This window comes from Somniosus microcephalus, chromosome 16, assembly GCF_052327205.1.
Source record: "Somniosus microcephalus isolate GS21.2 chromosome 16, FLI_Smic_1.0, whole genome shotgun sequence".
NCBI classification, from domain to species: domain Eukaryota; kingdom Metazoa; phylum Chordata; class Chondrichthyes; order Squaliformes; family Somniosidae; genus Somniosus; species Somniosus microcephalus.
In genome coordinates this window covers 99,096,794-99,113,773 of record NC_141002.1, presented here as the reverse complement: position 1 = coordinate 99,113,773, position 16,980 = coordinate 99,096,794, and the positions used below count along the sequence as shown (strand labels likewise).

Here is a 16,980-nt window from a genome sequence, read left to right as displayed (position 1 = left end):
GCAGGAAATTGGACATGAGTCTAGGTTCGGAATGGTCGTGGCCCTGTGGGTAGTGGAGCGGGCCCAGGGGCCGTGTAGCCTGGTTCTGCTCCTACTTCTTGTGTTCTAATTCTGTGTTAGATTTCAGGAGATGGTTTTATTCCTGTTCCTGGCTGGGGTGGAGATCGCCTTTACAGAAGGTAAGTACTATAGAAAATATAGGGACAGAGTGATCTCCTGGAAGAGTTTCGATCGCCTAGATGGGTCGGAGAGGAATTTCCCAGATTTTTTTCTCCCAAATTGGCCATTGGGTTTTTTATCTGTTTTTTCGCCTCTCCCGGGAGATCACATGGGTTCGGGTGGGATGGAGAGTGATAGAAGATTTGAGGTTAGGATCAGATCAGCCATGATCTTATTGAATGGTGGAGCAGGCTCGAGGGGCTGATTGGCCTACTCCTGCTACTATTTCTTATGTTCTTATGAATGGCCTCCTTCTGTGCTGTTCCATGAATGAACTTTTGACTTTTTATTAAATATGCGCTTGTATATTTATTTCATTTTACAGATGGAGTGCCTGAAACTGAAGGATCTCTTGAGTGCGCGAATAGGAAAATGTGATTTCCCCCCAGACACCCTGAATGATGAAAGCAAAAATGCACAGAAGGTAAATGTAATGTGTCGATTTTCTGTTTTGGGTTAATTAAAATCAAGTTACATGGAGGAGGCATAAACCAGATCAGATCTTACCCTCCAGAACTGCAGCTTAATTGGCAGCCTAACTTTTCCAGTATTAAATCTGATGTTTTGACATCAAGGATTCAGTCTTCATTTTTGTTATTTGCCTGTTTCAGGAACAGGAGGAGGCCATTCAGCGCCTCGTGCCTGTCCCACCATTCCATTAGATCAATGCCGACGTGTACCTCAACTCCAGTTACCCACCTTTGCTCCATATCCCTCGATACCCTCACCCAACAAAAATCTCATCGATCTCCGTCTTGAAAGTTCCAATTGGCCCCCAGAATCCACAGCCTTTTGTTGCTTCCCCTGGCTGGAGAGTCTAGAACCAGGGGTCACAGTCTCAGGATAAGGGTCGGCCATTTAGGACTGAGATGTGGAGAAATTTCTTCACTCAGAGGGTGGTGAATCTTTGGAATTCTCTGCCCCAGGGGGCTGTGGAGGCTCAGTCGTCGAGTATATTATTCAAGGCTGAGATCGATGGATTTTGGGATATGGGGATAGTGGAGTTGAGTTCGATGATCAGCCATGATCTTACTGAATGGCGGAGCAGGCTCGAGGGGCCGTGTGGCCGACTCCTGCTCCTATTTCATATGGAGGGGAGGAGAGTTCCCGATTTCGACTGCCCTTTGTGTGAAAAAAGTGCTGCCTGATTTTTCACCAGCATCCGCTGTTGTAGGAAACGTGTAAACCTTGCACAATCCTCGAGGCAGTTATTATCGAAATCTGGTGAAACACTGCCTGAAATAATCCTGGGGCACCCCTTCCACCAGCGTAACACTGTTTATCTGGGCGCCAACTGTCGGGAATAACTCTTTGAACCATTGAAATTATGGAAGTATAACAAACTGATTTGGAAATGATGTGCCCGCCGCGTTTGATTTATTAACGGGTGCCAATTTTGAGAAGACCCGATTTCTGAAGAATTAAGACTAGAGTATGAAGCTTTTGACTGCGGCTTATTCGTACCTACGTTGTGGGGTGGAATTCAAACTGCTGCCTCGGATGAGTGCATGATTTTCAATTAGTCATTTGGCCGTAATTGCAACAAAAGTACTTTGAAGCACAATAAGTAATTTTGCAACAAAAATATTTTTTCTTACAAAACTGCATTTATATAGCGCCTTTAACCTAGTAAAAACGTCCCACGGCCAATGTTGCCTTTAATTTTATTTATGGGTGTGCGGCCCATTCAAAATACTGCTCGTGTGTGCTCGGGGGTTTTTCCCCCATTGAAAAGCCGGTGAGCCCGCTGCGCGGGAGGTCCAGAGCACTGTGCAGCTTAAAGGCAACGCTGCCCAAAGCGCTTCACGGAAGCGTTGTCAGTCAAAGTTTGACAGCGAGCCGCAGAAGGAGATATTCGGACAGGTGACCAAAAGCTTGGTCAAAGAGGCAGGTTTTAAGGAGCGCCTTAAGGGAAGAGGGAGAGGCGGAGAAGTTTAGGGAGGGAATTCCAGAGCTCGGGGCCCAGGCAGCTGAAGGCACGGCCGCCAATGGTGGAGCGAAGTTATCCTTCACGAATGATGTAATTTTTTTTAAATTCATTCATGGGATGTGGGTGTCGCTGGCATTTATTGCCCATCCCTAATTGCCCTTGAAGGTGGTGTTGAGCCATCTTCTTGAGCCACGGAGGGGCAGTTAAGAGTCAACCACGTTGCTGTGGTTGTGGAGTCACATATCGGCCAGACCGGGTAAGGGCGACAGATTTCCTAAAAGCCATTAGTGAATCAGATTACGACAATCCGGTAGTTTCACGGTCGCCATTACTGATACGAGTTTTTTATTCCAAATTAATTTAATTTAAACTCCCCAACTGACTGTGGTTTTGAACTCACGTCTACCGGATCATTAATCCAGGCCTCTGGCTTACGAGTCCAGTAACATAACCACTATGCTACCGTACCCGTGACAATGCGGAGTTGTTTCTCCTCTCTATCCGATGATCCGCGAATTCCTAGCTTTTTGATCACACGTGGGTTTTTTTTAATTTTTGTCTCCGGTTTAGGAAAACCTGTTTATGGAACCGAAGAGGGCGTCGCCCAAAACCCCGGTGAAAAATGAATTAACGGCGAGCGCCGTCTCCAGGCGCAAGTGCTGTACTCCGGATCGAATTCAGATGACCCCAAATAAACAGGCCGACAAGCCGTCCCCCGAGCCCTGGTCGCCCACGGCAAACCTGAAGATGCTCATTAACGCCGCGAGCCCTGACATCCGGGACAGGGAGAAGAAAAAGGAACTGTTTAGACAGATTGAAAATGAGAGGGTCAGAACCATCAGTAACGTTATTCAGGTAACGGTCTTCTCGTTTTACTGGTCCCACTTGCTCCCCCTCCATTTTTAAGTTGAACTCTTGCCGCCCACCCCCATACTTCTCCCTGACTGCACCAGTGGCAGCACGGCTCATAGAATATCCAGCACAGAACCAGTCCGTGCCAGCGTTTATGCTCCACTCGAGCCTCCTCCCGTCTTTCCTCATCTAAATCTATCAGCATATCCTTCTACAGGAAACTTTCGATTTACCGGCACCTAAATAACCGGAAATCTCGGTTAACCGGCAAAATTCAGGAGTAGGTTCAGGTAAGTTTTATTACTTGCCTTCCTCCATCTGTTGCTGTGCAAAGGTGTGGCTGCAGCTGTTGCTAAGCTACAGAGACGCTTGTAACTTGTGGCCATTGTTCTGAACCTGTTGCTAAGCAACAGGGTTTGTTGCTTTATACGGAGCTCTCAGCTCCGTATCTTTTACTATAGCGCTCGGTGATCTGGAATTTTTGATGAACCGGCACCACGTCGGTGCCGGATAAAAAAAAGTTTCCTGTATTCCCATCTCCCTCATGTGCTTATCCAGCTTCCCCTTAAATGCATCTATACTATTCGCTTCAACCACTCCCTGTGGTAGCGAGTTCCACATTCTCACCACTCTCTGGGTAAAGAAGTTTCTCCTGAATTCCCGATTGGATTTCTTGGTGACTATCTTATATTGATGGCCTCTAGTTTTGCTCTTCCCCACAAGTGGAAACATTCTCTCTGTATCCACTCTATCAAAACCTTTCATCATTTTAAAGACCTCGATTAGGTCACCCCTCAGCCTTTTTTCAAGAGCAGAGAGACCCAGCCTTTTCATCCTTTCCTGATGGGTGTACCCTTGCATTTCTGGTATCATCCTTGTCGCTCACGGCAGACCTACATTGGTCAATGTCTGACCGCCTCAAATATGTAATTCTCATCCTCGTGTTCAAATCCCTCCAGGACCTCGTGTGCCCCACCCCCCAGGCCTCCCTATCTCTGTAACCTCCTCCAGCCCTCCCACCCTCCGGAGAACTCTGCGTTGCTCCAATCTGGCCTCTTGTGCATCCCTCCTCCCCTTCCCCATCCGACTCCCTGACAACCTGTCCACGGTACTCCACCAGTTGCTTGCTCCACAAAAGCACAATGAACAGTTTATCCTTCACGATCTGTAAGTGGCTGAATATGAGATCCTGCAGGTTACGAAAGCACAGAAGGAGGCCACTCTGCCCACCGTGCCTGTGCCGGCTCTTTGAAAGAGCTCTCCAATTACAGGAAACTTTTTTTTATCCGGGACCGACGTGGTGCCAGTTCATCAAAAATTCCGGATAACCGAAAGCTATAGTAAAAGATACGGAGAGCTGACAGCTCCATATAAAGCAACAAACCCTGTTGCTTATCAACAGGTTCAGAACAATGGCCACAAGTTGCAAGCGTCTCTGTAGCTTAGCAACAGCTGCAGCCACACCCTTGCACAGCAACAGATGGAGGAAGGCAAGTAATAAAACTTACCTGAACCTACTCCTGAATTTTGCCAGTTAACCGAGATTTCCGGTTATTTAGGTGCTGGTAAATCGAAAGTTTCCTGTAGACCCACTCCCCCCTGCTCTTTCCCCAGAGCCCTGCAAATTTCTTCTTTTCAAGTATTTATCCAATTTCCCTTTGAAAGTTACTATTGAATCTGCTTCCACCGCACTTTCAGGCAGCGCATTCCAGATCACAACAACTCGCTGCGTAAAAAAAAAAAAATAATAATCTTCTCCTTTTCCCCCTCTGGATCGACTCGGAATGTGGGCCATGAGAACGGGCTTGATTATCTGTGTGTTTAACTGCAGTAATTTTTTTTTTAATTCCATTGAATTTTTGTGCTGTTCAAAGTGGCCAATTTTACTGAGGGGGTGGAACACGCTTCTGCTTTCTGCGTGTCCCAAGTTGCCAGGTCAGGTAACGGTACAGCTGATCGCACCAACCCCAAACTTCTAAACCCACCCTCTCCGCTCCCAATGTGCTGGCTTTCCACTCCACCGTCCCCCGCACCTGCGCGACCCTTGCGTCTTTCCAAGTGTGACGTCGAGTCTGCAGCACAGAAACAGGCCATTCGGCCCAACTGGTCCGTGCCGGTGTTTATGCTCCACACGAGCCTCCTCCCACCCCTCTTCATCTCACCCCATCAACATTTCCTTCTATTCCTTTCTCCCTCGTGTAGATACATTTAAGGGGAATCTGGATAAACACGCTATTCGCCTCAACCATTCCCTGTGGTAGCGAGTTCCACATTCTAACCGCTCTCTGGGGGGGAAAAAAATTTCTCCTGAATTCCCTATTGCATTTACTATTTTATTTATGGCCAATGTTCCCTCTAAAAAAAATTTCCTGTGCACGCGGCTCATTCAAATTTTCACGTGTGTGTGTGCGCGGTTCCTTCCATGGAAAATCCGGTGAGCGGCCTGCGCGGGACCTCCAGACGGCTGCGTGCCCGTGCAGCTTAGCGGGAACGTTGTTCATGGCCAATGCTCCCACGAATGTTATTTTTGGCGCTGTGCGGCCCCTTTAACTGTCCGCGCGGGCCGTTCAAAATACCGCGTGGGCGCAGTTTCTGCATTGAAAAGCAAACTGCGCGGGATCCCTGGAGCGCTTAAAGGGAACGTTGTTGAAGGTCCCTAGTTCTGGTTCCCCCCCCCCCCCCCCCCCCCACATACAAGTGGAAGCATTTTCTCTACGTCTACCCTATCGAAACCCTTCGTAAATTTTAAAGACCTGTGTCAGGTCACCCCCCTCCAGTCTTTTTTTTTCTAGCGAAGCGAGCCCCGGCCTGTTCAATCTTTTCCTGATTAGTTTCCGACTGAGGAGCAACATTTTCTGCTGTAATGAGAGTTGTTGTGAAGCCAAAAGAGTTCCTGAGATTAAACAATCGAAAGACCTCTGTTAAAAAAAAATGCAAATGCGTTCTTTATGTTCCCCTCAGCTCGCTGTGATCGATGACAGCCCCACGGATGAAGTTGAACAGCAGCGGCCAAGCAGAAAGCAAAAAAGTCTGGGGCTTCTGTGCCAGAAATTCCTCGCACGCTACCCTAAGTATCCCATTTCCACCGAGGAAACGGAAATTTCCCTGGATGAAGTGGCGACCGAACTTGGTGAGCTTGTGGTGGCGGGAGGAGGAGGGGAGAATCAAGGGGGTGGGGGAGAATATCATGGGCCAGATTTTGTTGTAGCGGGACTTCTAAAGGCGTCTGCTGGAATAAGCGCCTCTGGAGTTTAGAAGAATGAGAGGTGATCTCATTGAAACAAAGAAGATTCTGAGGGGGATTGACAGGGTAGACGCTGAGAGGTTGTTTCCCCTGGCTGGAGAGTCTCGAACTAGGGGGCATAGTCTCAGGATAAGGGGTCGGCCATTTAGGACTGAGATGAGGAGGAATTTCTTCACTCAGAGGGTGGTGAATCTTTGGAATTCTCTGCCCCAAAGGGTTGCTGAATCATTGAGTGTATTCAAGACCGAGATCGATAGATTTTTGGACTCGTGGGGAATCGAGGGATATGGGGATCAGGCGGGAAAGTGGAGTTGAGGTCAAAGATCAGCCATGACCTTATTGAATGGCGGAGCAGGCTCGAGGGGCCGAATGGCCGACTCCCGCTCTTATTTCTGATGTTCTTAGACTTGCCCCTGCCCCCTTTAGCTCAAAATATTTTTGCCACAAAGTGCGAGCTGACAACGGCACAGTGAGGGAAACTGGGCATCTGGGACCTGAGTGAACAGGGCAACCAACAGGGTATCTCCTTAAGCAATGAGATTGAAGGATTGGGAAATTAACAGCGCAAGGACTGAGAAGGAAGCGTAAATGGTGTCCTGGCGAATAGTTATCCCTCAATCAGCATCACAAAAAAACAGATTATCTGGTCATTATCACTGTGGGAGCTTGCTGTGCGCAGATTGGCTGCCGTGTTTCCTACTTTACATCAGTGACCACACTTCATAAAGTACTTCATTGGCTGTAAAGCGCTTTGGGACGTCCTGAGGTTATGAAAGGCGCTATATAAATGCACGCCTTTCTTTTAAATTAGAGTGAGGGAATTCAGTGTCAAATCAGGTACCGACAGAGAAATAAAGAAAGGGAAAGAAAGATCGGATTAAGAGAGTGGGAGAAAGGAAAAGTAAGAAAAACAAATTTAAAATTTGACTTTTTTTTAATCTCCCCAAAATCTTAAAAAAACTGAAGGAATGAGACTCCACATTTGTACTAGTTAATTGTCAGTGCCAGAGAGGTTGATTGGCAGTCATTAACAATGATCACCCTGTTGAAAAGATACTTGCACTTGTAATTACTAGCCCTAAATATCTGCCCGTGTCCTAACTCGCTCCAAGTCCCGTTCGCCCGTCGTCCCCTGTGCTCGCTGACCTACATTGGCTCCCGGTTAAGCAACGCCTCGATTTCAAAATTCTCATCCTTGTTTTCAAATCCCTCCATGGCCTCCTCGCCCCTCCCTATCTCTGTAATCTCCTCCAGCCCCACAACCCCCCCCCCCCCGCCCCCGAGATATCTGCGCTCCTCTAATTCTGCCCTCTTGCGCATCCCTGATTATAATCGCTCAACCATTGGTGGCCGTGCCTTCAGCTGCCTGGACCCTAAGCTCTGGAATTCCCTCCCTAAACCTCTCCGCCTCTCTACACCTCTTTCCTCCTTTAAGACGCTCCTTAAAACCTACCTCTTTGACCAAGCTTTTGGTCACCCGCCCTAATTTATCCTTATGTGACTCGGTGTCAGATTTATTTGTCTTAAAATACTCCTGTGCAGCGCCTTGGGATGTTTTACTACGTTAAAGGCGCTATATAAATACAAGGTGGTGTTGTTGTTGAGTTTGTGTCGACCACGCGAATACAGCAGCTTCACGCTGTCACTGGTGAGGCAGAGAGCGAGATGCCGTTTTTTGCGTAGCAACTCGGACAGCAGCCTTTGGAATGTGGCGTTTAACCCCGTACCTGCCAATGTCCCTGCTAAATTTTTGGGGGGGGGGGTGCTTGCGCGGCCCGTTCAAATTTCCGCGCATGCGCGTTTTTTCCCCATTTAACAGCCGCTGAGCGGCCTGCGTGGGACCTCCAGACCTCTGCGCGGCTTAACGGGGACGTTGGTATCTGCCCCTGGTTTTATACAGGTTCATCATAACTTCCTTGCTTTCGTACTCTCTGCCTTTATTTATGAAACCTAGGATCCTGTAAGCTTTTTTAACCACTTTCTCAGCCTGGCCTGGCACCTTCAACGATTTGTAATTGAAAGGAATCAGAAAGTTGTGAATCTTTGGAATTTTCGACCCCAGGGGGCTGTGGAGGCTCAGTCGTTGAGTATATTCAAGGCAGAGATCGATAGATTTTTGGACTCTAGGGGAATCGAGTGATATGGGGATCGGACGGGAAGGTGGAGATGAGGTCGAAGATCAGCCATGATCTTATTGAATGGCGGAGCAGGCTCGAGGGGCCGTGTGGCGGAGCGGGCTCGAGGGGCCGTGTGGCGGAGCGGGCTGGAGGGGCCACGTGGCGGAGCGGGCTCGAGGGGCCTGCACCGCTGACACATAAATGAGCGGCGAGCGCCGTTATTGTGACGGCAAATTCTGGCCCAGTTTCTGGGTCGGTTGATGGTGTGGGACCTTGTCTAACGGAGTATGGGGGGGCGGTTGGCCCTGGATTTTGTTTCCACAGGAGTGGAGCGCCGACGTATTTACGACATCGTGAATGTCTTGGAGTCTCTTCAGCTCGTCAGCCGGGTGGCTAAGAACCAGTATTCCTGGCACGGGCTGCTGGGCCTTGGGAAGACCCTGGCCGCCCTGAAGTGGCGAGGAGAGCAGCACAGGTACACGGAGCAGCTGGCCTACGTCCGCCACAAGGAGCTGGAGCTGGACTTCGACGGGGAAGAAGCGGAGAAGAGAGACGCTGCCCGGGAAGCGTGGGCTGGCTGCCAGGAGCTGAGCGCGGAGACCAAGTCTGTGGAGGCCGAGAGTAAATCGGGTAAGGCTTATTGTACAGTGAGTGCAATCTGATAAAGCAGCAGGTTTCTGTTTAAAAACTCGCACTGTTTAAATAGTGCCACTTAAATTGCTGCATTCGTTCTGTAGAGTCTCTGTCACTGTGCACGATTCATAAGAACATAAGAAATAGGAGCAGGAGTCGACCACACGGCCTTTCGAGCCATTCAATGTGATCATGGCTGATCTTCTACCTCAACTCCACCTTCCTGTCCGATTTCCCCTAGAGTACAAAATTCTATCGATCCCTGCCTTGAATATACTCAACGACTGAGCCTCCACAGCCCCCTGGGGCAGAGAATTCCAAAGATTCACCACCTTCTGATTCCTTTCAATTACAAATCGTTGAAGGTGGCAGGCCAGGCTGAGAAAGTGGTTAAAAAAGCATACGGGATCCTGGGTTTCATAAATAAAGGCAGAGAGTACGAAAGCAAGGAAGTTATGATTAACCTTTTATAAAAACACTGGTTCGGCCTCAACTAGAGTAATGTGTCCAATTCTGGGCACCACACTTTAGGAAGTATGTGAAGGCCTTAAAGAAGGTGCAGAAAAGATTTACAAGAATGGTTACAGGGATGAGGGGCTTCAGTTACGTGGATAGACTGGAGAAGCTGGGGTTGTTTTCCTTAGAACAGAGAAGGTTGAGAGGAGATTTGATCGAGGTGTTCAAAATCATGAGGGGTCTGGACAGAGTAGATAGAGAGAAACTGTTCCCATTGGCGGAAGGGTCGAGAACCAAAGGACACAGATTTAAGGTGATTGGCAAAAGAACCAAAGGCGACATGAGGAAAAACGTTTTTACTCAGCGAGTGGTTAGGATCTGGAATGCACTGCCTAAAAGGGTGGCGGAGGCAGATTCAATCGTGGCTTTCAAAAGGGAATTGGATAAGTACCTGAAGGAAAGAAAATTGCAGGGCTGCGGGGAAAGGGCGGGGGAGTGGGACTGGCTGAAGTGCTCTTGCAGAGAGCCCGGCACGGGCTCGACGGACCGAATGGCCTCCTGTGCTGTAACCAGTCAAAAGGGCCAGAAATTGCAAACTGTCCTCGCCCTCTTTATATTAGTTTCTGTTATATTATGTTAACCTGCATCACTAAAACAGATTATCTGGTCATTATCGCATTGCTGTTTGTGGGATCTTGCTGTGCACAAATTGGCTGCCACGTTCCCTACGCTTCAAAAAGTACTTCATTGGCTGTAAAGCGCTTTGGGACGTCCTGAGGTCACGAAAGGCGCTATAGAAATGTAAATCTTTTTTTTTAATTAAAAATAACGGGTGTCCACGCAGCTTCGAGTCCCAGATTTGTCTGGAGGTGGCGTTTAAGGAGTCTCCAGATATCTGCTCAACTGGTGGAGCATTAATAGAGTGGGATGGAGAGGGGGTGTAAAGTGCCTGGAGTGCTGTATTCTGGTGCCCTCTTCTGGCTGTTCAGTGTCGAGCGGGAGATGAAGGCGATTCTGCCCACACTGTCCCCTCGAATGGAATTTGAAAATATTTTTTCATGGACGTAATAGATGTACGGAATCTGAAGGAGCAGAAGTTGCTGTTCTTTGTGTGTGCCTCATATTAGTGCCGTCTTCTCTGTCTCTCTCTCAGCATCTCTGAACAGCAGGAAGGACAAGTCGCTGCGCATCATGAGTGAGAAGTTCGTGATGCTGTTCCTCGTGTCCGAGCCCAAGACTGTTGCTCTCGATATTGCTGCTAAAATCCTAATTGAAGAAAGTCAGCAAGACTCTGCAGATAACAGCAAGTTTAAAAGTAAGTAGAACATAAGAATTAGGAGCAGGAGTAGGTCATTCGAACCTGCTCGGCCATTCACACCAGCTGATCTTCGACCTCCACTCCACTTTCCCGTCCGATCTCCATACCCCTTGATTCCCCTAGAGTCCAAAAATCCATCCATCTCTGCCTTGAATATACTCAACGACTGAGCCTCCACAGCCCTCTGGGGTAGAGAATTCCAAAGATTCACCACCCTCTGAGTGAAGAAATTCCTCCTCATCTCAGTCCTAAATGGCCGACCCCTTATCCTGAGACTGTGACCCCTGGTTCTAGACTCCCCAGCCAGGGGGAAACAACCTCTCAGCATCTACCCTGTTAAGAAAAGCGTGGGTGGGGAGTAGTGGGTGTGGGGTTTGAGTGCTCACCACCACCTTCTCATGGGCAATAAATGCTGGTCTTACCAGCGACACCCACATCCCATGAATGGAAAAATAAACTTTTTTTTATATATACACAGGAAACTTTTTTTTATCCGGCACGGACGGGACCGACGTGGTGCCAGTTCATCAAAAATTCCAGATATCCGAACGCTATAGTAAAAGATACGGAGCTCAGAGCTCCGTATAAAGCAACAAACCCTGTGCTTCAAAACAATGGCCACAAGTTGCAAGCATCTCTGTAGCTTAGCAACAGCTGCAGCCACACCCTTGCCTTCCTCCATTTGTTGCTGTGCAAGTAATAAAAGTTACCTGAACCGACTCCTGAATTTTGCCAGTTAACCGACATTTCCGGTTATTTAGGTGCCGGTAAATCGAAAGTTTCCTGTATTATACACATTGGTGCACACTGTGTAAAATAGCCACTTCTCTCAGAATTCTGTTCCGAGTACTCTGCAAGAGGCAAAGTGTTGTCTTTTGGGTGTTAATTAGCGAAAGGTCTCCCAGGTAAACTTCGCCAACCTTTCACATTTGTTTCCCTTTTCAGCTAAAATCCGCAGACTCTACGACATCGCCAACGTGTTGACCAGTTTGGGACTCATCAAGAAAGTTCACGTGACTGAAGAGAGGGGTCGGAAGCCCGCATTCAAGTGGGTTGGGCCTGTCCATCAGAACAGGCCTGATGGTAAGGTTGGCTCAATGCCGTGTGTCGGTAACGTCATAAACATTGTACAGGTAGACTACCCTTTATCCGGACTTCCGAAAACCGAAACCCTCTAAAAACCGAAGGTTTTTTCGTTCAGCGTAAGTCGTGCGCACGACCCCCCGCCGGCCCCGACAACCGCCAGCCCCGACAACCGCCGACGCCCCCGCCGACCCCGCCAACCGCCGACCCCCCCGCGGACCCCGCCAGCCCCGACAACCGCCGACCCCGCGCACCCCGCCGGCCCTGACCACCGCCGACCCTGCCCCGACCCCCTGCCGACCCCGACTGATTACGCTGAGCGTCAGCGTAAGTCGTGCGCACGACCCCCCGCCGACCCACCTTCCGAAATCCGAAATTCTCCTTTATCTGAAACTCGGCTGGTCCCGAGGTTTTCGGATGAAGGATAGTCTACCTGTATTGAATTGGACTTGGAACAGGCCTCCTGTCAAATCACCCCCTCCGTAGCCCAGGAGCACTGTAAGGGTCTAACCTGCTGAAAGTGTGAAGAGCTCCCTCTGTTTGGTAACTGCAGCGTGTAACTCGGCTACACGGAGCAGGCGCACCAGGGTATGGATTCTCGGTCGGCAGTGAATTAACTGAACAAAACAGAGTTGCCACTTCAATTTTTGTTCGGCAAGGTTTATTGAGGGATATGGAACCAAGGCGGTTTTAGATGGTGTTCAGGTACGGATCAGCCATTATCTAATTGAATGGCGGAACAAGCTCGAGGGGCTGAATGGCCTCCTCCTGTTTTTATGCAGTAGAATCATAGCACAGTACAGCACAGAAGGAGGCCATTCAGCCCATCGAGTCTGTGCCGGCTCCTTCGAAGAGCAATCCAGTTAGTCCCGCTCCCCCGCTCTTTCCCCATATCCCTACAATTTTTTCCCCTTCAAGTATTTATCCAATTCCCTTTTGAAGGCTACTATTGAATCTGTATCCACCGCCCTATCAGGCAGCGCATTCCAAATCCTAACCACTCGCTGCATAAAGAAGTTTTTCCTCACCTCGCCTCTGGTTCTTTTGCCAATCACCTTAAATCTGTGCCCTCTGGTTCTCAACCCTTCAGCCACTGGAAACAGTTTCTCTTTATTTACTCTATCTAAATCGTTCATGATTTTGAACACCTCCATCAAATCTCCTCTTAGCCTTCTCTGCTCTAAGGAGAACAACCCCAGCTTCTCCAGCCTATCCATGTAACTGAAGTCCCTCATCCCTGGAACCATTCTAGTAAATCTCTTCTGCACCTTCACGTCCTTCCTGCAGTGCGGTGCCCAGAATTGGACACAATGCTCCAGCTGCGGCCAAACTCGTGTTTTATACAGGTTTAGCATAACTTCCTGGCTTTTGTACTTTATGCCATTATTTGTAAAGCTCAGGATCCCATTTGCTTTATTAACTGCTTTGTTAACCTGTCCTGCCACCTTCAAAGATTTGTGCACAAACACCCCCAGGTCTCTGTTCTTGCACCCCCTTTAAAATTACACAGGATATACGGCACAGAAACAGGCCATTCGGCCCAACCAGTCCATGCCGGCGTTTATGCTCCACTCGAGCCTCCTCCCGCCTTTCCTCATCTAAATCTATCAGCATAACCCTCTATTCCCTTCTCCCTCACGTGCTTGTCCAGCCTCCCCTTAAATGTATCTATACTATTCACCTCGACCACTCCCTGTGGTAGCGAGTTCCACATTCTCACCACTCTCTGGGTAAAGAAGTTTCTCCTGAATTCCCTATTGGATTTATTAGTGACTGTCTTATATTGATGGCCTCTAGTTATGCTCTTCCCCACAAGTGGAAACATTCTCTCTGTATCCACTCTATCAAAACCTTTCATCATTTTAAAGACTTCCATTAGGTCACCCCTCAGCCTTCTTTCAAGAGAAAAGAGACCCAGCCTGTTCATCCTTTCCTGATATGTATACCCTCGCATTTCTGGTATCATCCTTGTAAATCTTCTCTGCACCCTCTCCAGCGCCTCTATATCCTTTTTATAATATGGTGACCAGAATTGTACGCAGTACTACAAGTGTGGTCTAACCAAGGTTCGATACAGGTTTAGCATAACTTCCCTACTTTTCAATTCTATCCCTCCAGAAATAAACCCTAGTGCTTGGTTTGCTTTTTTATGGCCTTGTTACCCTGTGTCGCTACTTTTAGTGATTTGTGTATTTGTACTCCGAGATCCCTTTGTTCCTCTACCCCACCTAGACTCGCTCCCTCCAAGTAATAAGTGACCTCCCTATTCTCCCTAACAAAATGTAATACCTCACATTTATCTGTGTTGAACTTCATTTGCCAATTATATGCCCATTCTGCAAGTTTATTAATGTCCTCCTGTAACTTGTTGGTCCTCCTCAGTATTGACTATCCCCAATTTGATGTCATCCGTAAATTTAGAAATTGTTTTTGATTCCAAAGTCTAAATCGTTAATGTAAATTGTGAACAGCAGTGGTCCCAGCACTGATCCTTGTGGAACACCACTACCCACCTTCTGCCACTGTGAATAGCTACCCTTTACCCCTACTCTCTGCTTTCTGTCCTGAAGCCAGCTAGCTATCATGTACCAATTAGTGTGTACGGTCTCTCCTCATTCTTCCTACCAAAATATATCACCTCGCACTTTTCTGCGTTGAATTTCATCTGCTATGTGTCCGCCCATTCCGCCAGCCTATGTCCTCTTGAAGTCTATCACTAACTTCTTCACTGTTTACTACACTTCCAAGTTTTGTGTCATCTGCAAATTTTGAAATTGTGCCTTGTTACCCCCCCACCCACCCCCCAAAGTCCTAGTCATTAATGTTTATTAAAAACAGCAGTGGTCCTAGTACTGAACCCTGGGGAACGCCACCTCCCTCCAGTCTGAAAAACAGCCATTCACCACAACTGTGTTTTCTATCCCTTAACCAATTTTGTTCCCATGCTGCTACTGCCCCTTTTATCCCATGGGCTTCAATTTTGGCTAACAAGCCTAGTATGTGGTACTTTATCAAACGCCTTTTGAAAGTCCATCTACACAACATTAAGTGGCCCAGCAATCCACTCAGTTGTACTCTGGGTGGGCAATAAATGGGGGTCACGCCAGCGACACCCACAAGGTGCACCTACCCAACAGTAGGGGGCGCTGTACGCTAGAGAGAGCACCAAATTTCTCAGCCTCCATCCATGCCACTCACCCTCTCGCCCAGTGACCACACTTCAGCCTCTTGCACATCCCCAATTTCCATCGCTCCACCATTGGCAGCCGTGCCTTCAGATGCCTGGGCGCCCATCCCTCACCCTCTCCGCCTTTCTACACCTCTCCCTTCCTTAAAACCTACCTCTTTGACCAAGCTTTTGGTCACCTGCCCTAATGTCTCCTTATGTGGCTTGGTGTCAAATTTTTTGTCTGATTAAGCTCCTGTGAAGCGCCCTGGGATGTTTTATTACATTAAAGGCGCTGTATAACTGCAAATTGTAAATTTCTAATACAGTAGTTTCTTTGTAAGCGATTGTTGGAATGAAATTTTCTCTTGATTTCTGCGCAGGTATTCCGGATCATTCTGTTACATTATCCGCACCGACGAGCTCTGCCAAGGCAGTGTTGCCAGTACCAGTGAGCACAAAGGAGAGGCTGTTGTGTCCAGCTTTGTTCCACGCTCGACACGGTTCCCAGGGCAACCAGTTCAAGGCCCAGTCTGCTCCATGCAGCCCTGCTAAAGTTCGAAAAGGTGTGTTTCTGTACAGGGGGTTGTAGTTAGTGAGTGATAACCTGCACTGACCCACTCCCAATCGAAAATGCCGATGGGTTTAAAAGACACCGAATAAATTGCCTCTGATGGTGCTCGTGGTCCGTTCATAGAATCATAGAAATTTACTGCGCAGAAGGAGGCCATTCGGCCCATCGTGTCTGTGCCGACCGAGAAAGAGTATCCAGCCTAATCCCACTTTCCAGCTCTTGGTCCGTAGCCCTGTAGGTTATCGCACTTCAACTGCATATCTAAGTACTTTTTAAATGTGATGAGGGTTTTTTTGCCTCTGCCACCCTTTCAGGCAGTGAGTTCCAGACCCCCACCACCCTCTGGGTGAAAAAGGTCCTCCTCAACTCCCCTCTAATCCTTCTACCAATTACTTTAAATCTCTGTCCCCTGGTTATTGACCCTCTGCTGAGGGAAATAGGTCCTTCCTATCCATTCTATCTAGGCCCCTCACAATTTTATACACTTCAATTAAATCTCCCCTCAGCCTCCTCTGTTCCAAAGAAAACAACCGCAGCCTCTCCAATCTTTCCTCGTAGCTAAAATTCTCCAGTCCCGGCAACATCCTTGTAAATCTCCTCTGTACCCTCTCTCGTGCAATCACATCCTTCCTGTAATGTGGTGACCAGAACTGCGCGCAGTACTCTAGCTGCGGCCTAACTGGTGTTTTATACAGTTCAAGCATAACCTCCCTGCTCTTGCATTCTGTGCCTCGGCTAATAAAGGAAAGCATTCTTTGTTGATGAACACGTCAAGAAGACCTTTCTTTACCAAGTCGCCCGACCACTGACTTTGGGCAGATCCTGAGGGGTATGTGAGGCCCACGTGTTGGGAGGTAGCACTGTCACAGGAGCAGGAGGTGACCATTCAGCCTCACGAGCCTGCGCTGCCATTCAATTAGATCATGGCTGATCTGCATCTTAACTCCATCTACATTACAACAGTGACTACACTTCAAAAAAGTACTTCATTGGCTTTGGGACGTCCGGTGGTCGTGAAAGGCGCTATAGAAATGCAAGTCTTTCTTTTATCTACCTGCCTTGGTTCTGTAACCCTTAATACCCTTTGACCTCAATGCCACTTTCCTGCCCCATCTCCATATCCCTTGATTCCCTTAATACCCAAAAATTTATCGACCTCTCTTGAATATGCTCAACGACTGAGCCTCCACAGCTCTCTCGGGTAGAGAATTCCAAAGATTCACCACCCTCTGAGTGAAGAAATTTCTCCTCATCTCAGTCCTAAATGGCCAACCCCTTATCCTGAGACTGTGACCCCTGGTTCTGGACTCTCCAGCCAGGGGGAAACAACCTCTCAGCATCTAGGGGGTGATGGGTGAGTGGGACTTGCTGCAGGATAGGGTGCGGGC

At 48.3% G+C, this 16,980-nt stretch overlaps 1 protein-coding gene across 1 annotated transcript in view; it reads left to right on the top strand.

Annotated features, from left to right (window-relative positions):
• Positions 1-544: 544 nt before the first annotated feature.
• e2f7 (E2F transcription factor 7) overlaps positions 545-16,980 on the top strand; it is a 36,711-nt gene continuing 20,275 nt past the window's right edge. The window contains 7 exon segments of the mRNA XM_086009555.1: positions 545-643; positions 2,720-3,004; positions 5,963-6,131; positions 8,687-8,992; positions 10,605-10,766; positions 11,715-11,852; positions 15,402-15,584. Coding sequence (XP_085865681.1) covers positions 545-643; positions 2,720-3,004; positions 5,963-6,131; positions 8,687-8,992; positions 10,605-10,766; positions 11,715-11,852; positions 15,402-15,584 — 1,342 coding nt within the window.